At 37.2% G+C, this 10,868-nt stretch overlaps 1 protein-coding gene across 1 annotated transcript; it reads left to right on the plus strand.

Moving 5' to 3' along the window:
* Positions 1 to 911: 911 nt before the first annotated feature.
* Positions 912 to 1,697, plus strand: LOC114086838 (AP-4 complex subunit sigma-1). The gene has a single exon (XM_027928296.2). It carries the CDS (start codon positions 1,104 to 1,106, stop codon positions 1,536 to 1,538), a length of 435 nt encoding a protein of 144 aa, XP_027784097.2. The 5' UTR covers positions 912 to 1,103; the 3' UTR covers positions 1,539 to 1,697.
* Positions 1,698 to 10,868: the final 9,171 nt, after the last annotated feature.

Genomic DNA, 10,868 nt, shown 5'->3' on the forward strand with positions numbered 1-10,868 from the left:
CGCTGTCTTATACTGCCTCATTCTGCCTCTGGCTCTTCTCTTCCTGATTATCTTGTAGGGCCACATTCTCATACCGAAGAGGCAAATATCAAAATGAAATCTACCAAGCACCTCAAAACAAACAAACTAAAATCAGAAAGAAGTGGTTAAATAAGTTGCTGAGGCTGGATTTCAACTCCTGAATCTCCTGCTTCAGCCTCCCAAGCCCCTGGGATTACAGGCATACACCACCCCGCCTAGCCCACAGCTCTTTTCTATACTGGCCTGAGACATAAAGCAAGCCACTTTCTCTGTGGTTGTGTGTATGGTTTTTTTTTTTTTTTTTTTTTTTTTAATGAAGGCATTAAATTTCTTGACATCTAAAATATCATTTCCAACTGTAAAATTCTGTTTCTAAGCTCTTCTGGTTCTAAGGGGAAATCATGTCACTTTTATTTTTTATATATTTTTAATTTTAGATAAATTGATTTTGACAAACATTTCCAGGAAAAGATTAAGTATTTTAGCAGGGTGCAGTGACATACACACCCATATTTTCAGCTACTTGAGAGACCAAGGCAGGATTATCACAAGTTTGAGGCCAGCCTTGGCAAGTTAGTCCACCTCAAAATAAAATGAAAAGAACTGAGCATGTAGTTCAGTGGTAGAATGCCCTGGGTTTAATCCCCAGTAACCAGGGCAGGTGAGGGTGGGACTGGGGGTGGAGAGAGATAAAGTACTATAAAATGCCCCCCATATCTGTTCATTATATACACAGAAAATATTTGTTATCAATGATTCCTGTGTTTGGGAAAATGCTTTTCACTTTTCTTTCTATTCTTAGTTTTTCCCTCTGTAATAGTCTGCTTTACACTTATACAAATGTTAACAAAAAACTACGTCTTGGCAGACGCCATACTAAAAGCCAAAATGGCTGCCCCGAGGAAGCCCATACCGCGTAGCTAGTAAGGGTTGGAGAACAAGCTTCAGCGGGAAAGGGGGAGGGGGACCCTAGGAAGACCCGTCGCAGGACCATCATCCCCCGAGCCGCACAGGTTCCAATGACAGCCATCCCTTGCTATAACTTTTAAACTGTATTTGGAAAAACACTGGCCAGGAAAAAAATGATAAAATTTTTCCTTATGGTGAATAAACAAGGCCAGACCCGACTTTCTAAGTACTATGAGCATGTGGAGATTAATAAGCGAACACTTCTGGAAACAGAAGTCATAAAGAGTTGTCTCTCTCGATCCAATGAACAGTGCTCTTTTATTGAATATAAGGATTTTAAGCTGATATATCGGCAATGTGCAGCTCTCTTCATTGTGGTTGGAGTTAATGACACTGAGAATGAGATGGCTATTTATGAATTCATCCACAATTTTGTGGAAGTTTTAGACGAGTACTTCAGCCGAGTGAGTGAACTAGATATAATGTTTAATTTGGATAAAGTACACATCATTTTGGACGAGATGGTGTTAAATGGCTGCATTGTGGAAACTAATCGGGCAAGAATTCTTGCCCCTCTACAAATTCTTGATAAGATGTCAGAAAGCTGAAGAGAAGGCTCTGCCAGATGGCATCAATTCATAGGAAATGTGAAGACCATTTGAAAAGAATATGGAAGACTACCTATTACGAAATGGGGTACCCTTCCAAACAATATAAATAGGTATTTCCCACAGTTCCTAAATGGAAAATAAAGCTATTTTAAAATATGTACAAAGAAAAATCTTCTCTTAACTGAGGCAAGTTTTATTTTCAGTAACTATAAGTATATTTTTTTTCCCACTTCTTCAAATTTTATTGAGTACCTAAGAAATCCTCTTTGGTCTCTGCTTCCCTTTGCAAATTAAATTCAGGAATAGTAGGATGGTGGTAAGAAGAATGTGTGGCAGTTGTCTATTAGCCAATAAAATTTGTAAGTTGACTTAAAAAAAAAAAAAAAACCTACGTCTTTCTACTTTCTGAATTTCTAAGACTAGCACATATGCAGTTAAACTAAATTCATTAAAGATAGATTAACTAAAATTGTTATTTCACCTATTGAGTTTTTGTAGATAACTTTTGATAAAACCTTGGAAAATCATTTGGAGAGATGAGATACTCTCATTGTTTTAGCTTCTTTGTTTGGATAATGGCAAGGTTTTATAATAAAGAATATTCAATGAACTGACTACATGAGCGACTTTGAATTCTTATTTCCAGTTTCATTCTCTTTTAACATATATTGTGAATAGCAGGACTCAAGAATCCTCATCTAAATTATGAGTCAAAACAAATGATCAGGTTACACCTGTTTGGCTAACACTACCTTGGAAACCACTAGACTCCATTTTCCTGAGCTTAAAGCACTCCACTGTTCTCAGGAAAACAGTGTAATTGATTCATGCTTTTTAATATCAAATGAATAACTGACTGGATTGCTTCTAAATCTCCACATCTGTATCAAAAGGTAAGTTTATTTTCCTTCTGATAAGATTTGTCTATTTAATGGGGATATTATATTTCTTATAATTGGGTAGTCATTACTTCTTTCCAGAAAATTTCAGTAAAAGACGACTTCCTAATTGTTACCAAACTTAACATATTGACATTCAGCTTTGTGTTGTGAAAGATGTCCTTTTTGAATAAATGACCATGAAGTAAAGTTGCCCATTTGGAATGTGTGATTGACTTGAGGGCTTTTATAGGTTGTGGCTATGAGAACTTCTGGCCTGAACACAGCCATACATGGGCAGATGTGATAAGCAGGATAACAGGGCATAGAGGAACAGTCCAGGGGCTTTCAGTGACCTTTCTATTTCATGTGGTCTGAGAGGCTTAGCATATTCCTAATGGGGGGAGGGTCTCCTCTAAAAATGACAATGCAATATTTATACAGGGAATTAAAGTACCTTGCAAGTGATGTGTATGTGTAGTGTTGGCCTGTGTGAGTCTTGCTCTTTCTACTCAGTGTTTTTCATGGACTACCAGTATTGACAATTTATTGTTTTAGTATATTGATATTTACATGCATAAAACCTAAAACCATATGTAAAATCCCTAGACTTATGGCTTTTATGCATATATATTTACAAGAGAAAAATCAAACATCACAAAGCCAGTACAATTAAAAGTTTAGTGAAATGATACTGTTTTGTTGAAACTAAATCACTATTCATTAAGGGAATCCACAACTGTCTACAAAAGCCTGGATCCTCTGAATCTGGACTTGCCTGTTCTGTGGGCCAGATGATAGCTTGTTTTTCTCTCTTGTCTCCATTTAGACCACTAGCAGGATCCCTTCATGCTGCAGACCAATCTATTATGGCTTCATTTGTCTTTATCTTGAATACTTTCCATCATGTGTTATTTTTCATAGGCTCAGATAATTAAAATTCTGGTACTTGGTTTCAATATGATTTTAAGCACAATGTAAATGTTTTGTGCAAAGAGCCAGGTAGTGAAGACTTCAGACTGTAAGAGCCATACTGTGTCGTAGCAACGCAACTCTGCAGTTGTAGCATGAAAGCAGTGATAGACAATAATAAAGGAATTGACATGGCTGTCTCAAAAAAACCTTATTTTTTGAGGTAGGCTACTCTGGCCTGAGGGCTATGTAGTTTGCTGAATCTTCATAAACATGAATGCAGAAATGCTGAAATCCTGTGGCAGTCCTTAGTTATGAGCCCACCATCTAGTATTTTTGCTTTTGTATGTGTGTGTATCTATGTATGTGTATACAAATAATAACACACATATAAACCTCCTTGAGAATATAACAACAGACCCTCAGGAGGCTGCAGATCACTGTTTATAAAATATCACTTTAAGGATTTTCCAAGTAAGCAATCTCCCAAAATGAAAATGCCTTGTATTTAGATAGGGAGTTACAGAGCTTGTAAGCGTCAAGCATGCAGGACAGCATAGATATGGAAAGAAACCCTTGACAGAAAACTCATTTTAAGAGTTAAATGACTTGTGTGCAAGTTAGAACAGAGTTGTGGATCAACTAGAGAACCCAGCACTTCAAAGAGAACTGGAGACTAGCCATATAGGACCTGTGTTCTGCTGCTGACTCTAGGAGTCTTAAATCAATCTCCTATCATTCTAAGTTTTTGTTTCTTTATCACCTTACCACATACCTGCTTACCACAAAGGATGGCGGTGAGGGTTGGGCTGAGACGTAGTGAAGTGCTTCTGAAATGATCAAGTGCTATTCAAGGATGGTATTATTGCTACTTATGTGAAAGGAGCCAAGTGTGAAGGCTGATGGCTTTTGGGGGGACTGTCATTGGCAATCTATAAGGTGAATGGAAATCTGGGGCCCCTCAAACCCAAGTTTCAAAACAGCACTTTCTGGTAATTACAAATCAGTTTCCTGGCTCCTTGCAGGGCAAGGATCTTTTGGACAGTGATTGTGCTCATTCACAGCACAGAGAGGGCACTTAGTAGGGCATCCTGCCTGTCCTCCCTCTCTGAGATTAGCTCACTTGCCATTGACTGAACCAAAAAAGAGGTGAAGCTCCTGTGTAGGAGAGAAGCTGCTGGAGTGGCAAGACTCACCCTATAATAAGAGAAGAATGAAAGGGGAGTTCAATAGGGATGCTAGCGATTGTCCCTACAGTCAGGGGCTGGTGCTCATTCCCAAAGATTCAAAAACTTGGGGGAATAGTTTAACTAGAGTTGAATCTGCTCTAAGAAACACATATTCACATTAAGCAAGCCCAGGTGAACCTGATTTATACAGTGTATCTCCAAGCTGGGCATTATAGCACACACAACAACTCACTGAGGCAGGAGGATGACAAGTTTGAGGACAGCCTAGGAAACTTAGCAAGACCCAGTCTCAAATCTTATTCTTTTTTTAATATATTATTTTTAGTTATAGGTGGACACAATATCTTTATTTTATATTTATGTGGTGCTGAGGATTGAACCCAGTGCCTCATGCATGTTAGGTGAGTGCTCTACCTCTGAGCCACAACCCCAGCCCCTCAAATCTTATTCTTAAAAGATTTAAAAAGGGGCTGGTGGCTGGGGGTATAGCTTAGAGCATCCCTGGGTTCAACTGTTAAATCTCCAGTACCACTTAAAAAAAAAAAGTGCCAGTACCACTTAAGAAAAAAACAAAGTGCCTCTCCAGTAACTGGAACTCTGGTATGTAGCCTCAAGAAAACTTCCTGCAAAGCATAAAGAATCTTGGCAAGGGCTGGGGATGTGGCTCAAGCGGTAGCACACTTGCCTGGTATGCGTGCGGCCCAGGTTCCATCCTCAGCACCACATACAAACAAAGATGTTGTGTCTACCGAAAACTAAAAAATAAATATTAAAAAATTCTCTCTCTCTCTCTCTCTTAAAAAAAAAAAGAATCTTGGCAAGAAAATAATTACTCAGAAGGTTTCTTAGGAAATTGGAGTTTTGAGAGTTAAATAATTGTTATGGGTGTTTAATCCAGGATGTAGAAAAAAACAGATGAATGATCTCCTTGCCCTTACAGTATGGTTTTTGTGATTCATTTTCTTCACCTAAAGATCTGCACAAGTTCTCAATAGCTGTGACAATCACTGAGCATGTTTGCAATAGCAGTTGTTCCAGAAACTCCAGGATCCTGTTGCAGAAGGGTTCTTGAATATTTTGTCTGTACATTAGTCTTTCCTCTGTGCATAGAACTATGCACTGAGAAGATCTATGTAGTTTCTACATCGATCCTTCATGTAAATCTCTGCTCTTCTAACCTTGGTTGCCGTGTCATCACAGGACCACATGCTCGGCTACTTGTTTTTCATTCACTGTCTGCTTTACTCATTTATTCTCTAATTGCTATCACAGGATCTTGTTTTTTTTTTTCCCAGTTTCCCCACAAATACTGACAGGTGATCTCTTTGGGGTAAATTTCTTCTCTGAATGGCTAATTGTTCCCCCTTACAGTTCTTATCCATTTCATGACAGTATTCATCACCAAATTCTGAGTTAATTTAGCCTGATTGTGCTTTTACTCTGGAATAACATATTTTGTAAAAGCCCATGACTGTATTCTTAATTTCTCTTTATCAGTTAGTAGAACTTTGGAATAATTGGCAGAAGTTTTTTGGCTGAATTTTGAAAAGTCCTTCCGATTTTGCTGGTTTGATAAGTGTGATGATGATGATGATGGCATTTGCATTGTTGATATGTGCCATGCTCCAGGTGCTTGTATGTCAGATAAATTTACTCATTTATGTCTATCTGCTGATGCTATGCTTATATGAGCTCCTTCTAGGACACTAGAATTTGACCTGGATAAAATTATTTCCTTTAGATTTTCATTCGGTTTTTACTCCTGAATATATAGCACACAGGGGATCATGATTTTGAACTCTGTATTTATGCAATTCTTCTACTCCAAAGTTCCCATTCTGATTAGATGGTTATCTGCTGTGAAAGGGAGCAATAAAACCATTAGTAATTACTACTGAGGATTGCACCTGCACACCCTCTATTTTCATTTCCAAGAAACATTCCACTTGATATTTTTAATGAATTATGAAATATTTGAATCAACATTGATAATAATAAAAACTATCCATTGCTGTAATTCATCATTTAAATTACTTGAGTAATTAACCAAATAATTCTTTACTAGTCATCAATATAAATATCAGCTCTGATAGCAAAGAAATACAAGATATATCCCCATCTTTATAAATACATTATATCGCCATCTTCTAACTTTTAGTGTATTTAACAGGAAGAGCTAAGGATCCATTCCCTCTTCAAGGGAAGATTGTGTGAGTGATTTATTCCATGGTAAAGAGCAAAGAAATTAAAGACTGGATACTTCACCTCAGGATCAACTTTGCTGCTTCTTTAGCTAAATTTAGTTAATAAATATTTATTATACAGCTATGTTATGCCAAACACTTGGAGAACATAAAACAAAGAGAAAACATGACCTCTGACTCCAAGCAACAAATAAATTACTTTGGGGAGAACACACGCACATGACTGGTTAAAATGATATATCATTGAGGATTAAAATATGTGCTAAGGGGTAGGGGCTACATAATCCAAAAAGGGAGAAGTTACAATTTGGAAGATTGAGGCTGGAAGGAGGGCTTGAGGGCAGACAGGAGGAAAAAGCAGCGTGAGCAAGTGCTGCCCACAATGATGTGTGTGTCTGAGATAGGGCAGAGGGGTAGATAGGGCAGGGGGATGAACCATCAGACCAAAATGGGTAATTGGTGAATGATGTTGGTATACATATCAAGATTAGACAGGACCTCGAACATCAAAGTGAGAATTTGACATTAATTCCAAAGATATTATAGAAGCTATAATGTATTCCTGAGCAGAACAGCAGCAGAATGAAAATAACACTTTAGCAGTCAGGATGGATGGATTTTAGGAGGGAGTTAAGGACACTCCCCACTTGCTTTTCTTACAGAAATGAGGCATGAAGATCTTTATTTCAAATCCATCTGGGAGTTATGGGAAGAGGAGCCCTCAGAACAGGGACCCTGGGCTTAATGGAGAATGGGGGAACATTTAATTTGAATGGAGAGCAGAAAGGCTGGGTACAGGTGAAGAATGGCTGAACTGAGAATGCAATAGTGAACAAACAGTCAAGCACTTGCTTGGACTGTCAGGTAAAATACAGATTTCTCAGTTAAGTTTGAATTTCAGATAACAGGTTTTTTTTGTTGTTGTTTTGTTTTTGTTTTTTAGTGTAAGTAATCGCCAATATTGAATGGCACACTTATGCTGGAAAATTATTCCAGATACACATATTTTTAAAATTCAAATTTTACTGGGAATCTTACATTTTTATTTACTCAAACACTCCAGTCTCTTCTTCTTTTTTTAAATATATCTATTTTTTTAGTTGTCAATGGACCTTTATTTTATTTATTGATATGTGGTGCTGAGAATAGAACCCAGTGCCTCACATATGCTAGGCAAGCACTCTGCCACTGAGCCACAATCCCAGCCCTCTAGTCTCTTTTCTGAAAGAACACATGTTGTGTACAGAAATTAATCACATAAAGAAGCATGTGATTACATGTTATAAATGGTATGGAGGAAAAGAAGCCAATATCATGAAGAATACTAAGGAAGATCTAATTTAGATTGATGGACTCATGGGAAGTCTTTCTGATTTAGGTGAAGGGGATAAAAGCAGGCAGGTGGAAAAGTGTGGAAGTAGGATCTAATAGAGAATTTGAAAGAAGGAGAGCACATCTGGAATCCAGTATACTCTGGAGATGTTCAAGATAATGTAGAAGAAATAGAAAAATCTTCATTCCCAGACCTTTGTTATCTAGGTAAGTATTTCACTTTTTTCTAAAAGTGGGAAGTTATGGAGGTCACTAAACACAGAAATGAGGCTATAAAATCTCCACTTGAAATATTAACCTAGTTTTGGATGAATAATAATTCATAATATAAAATAATAATTTTGGGCTGAACAGAATCAAAAATAAGAAAAGGGAAGACAGAAAGTTATATGACATTTCATGCAAGAGAGGAAGGTGGCTTGGATTAACGTGGTGACAATGCAGATTAAAAAATGAGGAGGAGGCTGGGGCTGTAGCTCAGTGGTAGAGTGCTTGCCTAGCACATGTGGGGCACTGGGTTCGATCCTCAGCACCACATAAAAATAAACAAAATAAAGTAAAAAGTTTTGGTACATATCTCAAAAGTCAAAATTTTGACTTTGAACATCAGTTGGACATGAGGTTTGTGGGAGAGAAAAGGAGAAGAGCAACTCCCAAGTTTCTAGCTTTAATATCTGTATGGTGCGGATTGAAGAGAAAGAAGAGCACTGGGGGTGGGGGCAATGAAAGGTGGAGGAAGTACAGGCAAGAATTCACTTTTGGATGTTTTCAGTTTCTCAGACATCCTAGTTTGGATGAGGAGGTGTCAGCTGGAGCTCAGAGATGAGAGGTACTTAAGTTAGTCACTGACATGCATATATAGGAAAGAAAAACTCTGAAGTATTCACCATGTAATCTTCCTATATGTTAACCTTCCAGATATATATTAATTGGCTGGAGTGTAAACACATAATCTACAAATAGCTGTCTTCAATTGTCACACACACACACGAAAAGACATGAAAAAGTGATGGCTGACTTTTTTTTTTTTCTTCATTTAGGTCTTTTTTTTTCAGATTTAATTTTGAACACCTTTATTGTAAAAAAATATGGGTAATGCAGAAAATCATGAAATGAACCTTATCCATTGGTAAGCATTAATAATTTTTCTTTCTTTTATCCCTATTTCTACTCCCAAAATAAATGTTTTCTTTAGATATTTAGGTTATTTGGGCTCCTGTTATTTCTTTATATTTTAATGATGCTTCCTTTCACTCATTCACTTGTTGCTTTTTATTTTTCATCAATTTTTAATAACTATTTTTAATGTGTTGCTGAGGATCAAACCCAATGCCTCACATATGCTAGGTAAGTGCTGTACCACTGAGCCACAATCCAGCTCTTCTTGTTGCTTTTTAAATTAAGCTAAAATGTATAAAAGTTTGCCCCCTCCACTACTTTGTAGTGCTGGAGATTGAACCAGGGCCTCATGCATGCTAGGCAAGTGTTCTGAGTTACACTCTTAGCCAAAATTTTGCCATTTTAATCACTTTTAAGTATATAATTTGGTGACATTATTTTCATAGTGTTGTACAACCATCATCACTATTTCCAAAATTTCATCACCCCTAACAGAAACTGTAACCAGTTAAGCGAAAATTCCCTATTTTTCCTTCCTTCCAGTTCTTGGTTGCTTCTCTACTTTCTGTCTCTATGGAATTTTTCTATTCTAGATATTTCATAGAAGTAGAATCACATAATATTTGGCCTTTTAGGCCTGGTTTCCTCTAAGAAGAGATATAAATTACACTGTGCTCAGGCTCTTACCAACTATGCTAAATCACCTCAGTTAAAAGTCAACTAATATTAGGGCACCACTCTATCATGAGAAAAGCCATTGTCTTCCATCAGCAAAATGTCTGAAAATAGGATGGGCATTTATCTGTCCAATGAAAGTCATAATCCTGACATTTGATGGTGCCAGATGTCTGATTCTAGTCAAAGATCAATTGCTTTCTTACTGCTTTTCATTTATCTATTCACTCATTTTTTGGGTACTAGAGATTACAACTGAGGCACATCCCAGTCCTTTTTATTTTTTTGAGACAGGGTCTTGCTAAGTTGCTGAGGCTGGCCTTGAACTTGCAATCCTCCTGCCTCAGCTCCCCAAGTTGCTGGGATTACAGGTATGGGTCATCATGCTTGGTTCTCACAGCTTCTTTTTCAACAATGCAGTCTGGATCTATTCTTACCTTCCTTCCTTCTCTAAAACGTCCAACAGGGTACTTTCAAATGTTTTGTAACATTACATGAACATCCCCTTGAGTAATATGGACAAATGTCCAAAGATATGTCATAGGAACCATTTGTCCCCCCTTTTTAATCTATGGGATTTTGTTTTAACGATTCATAAAGACACTAACCTTTCAGGTAGATTTAAGGATACTTTTTATTTAATGTAATTTTGTTTGTGTTCTGAAAACCAAGGACATTGAAGTATACAATCTCTGTTGAATAGAGTACTGTGTACATGTATCTTTGTTTTGTCTGAAAATAGCTCTTAACCTTCATCTTCTCACAGCTTTAGTATGTGGGCTTGCTCTGTATAGTTCTCTCTGTAAGAGATAACGGGATCAGTTCTGACAGGTGTGCTATTGGAACAATATCCCAATTTTCTTAATTCCCTGGATCTCATTACAGCATCATTTCCGTGATACTCCTTTGTCTGAGTCTATGGAGAAAACAAAGAAGTAATTAATTTTTGCAATAGGAAATGGGACTTGAAAAGGAAATGTTTTCACCTGAGAAATAACAAAATTTTTACCTGGTAAT

Source organism: Marmota flaviventris, chromosome 6 (genome assembly GCF_047511675.1).
Source record: "Marmota flaviventris isolate mMarFla1 chromosome 6, mMarFla1.hap1, whole genome shotgun sequence".
NCBI classification, from domain to species: Eukaryota; Metazoa; Chordata; class Mammalia; order Rodentia; family Sciuridae; genus Marmota; species Marmota flaviventris.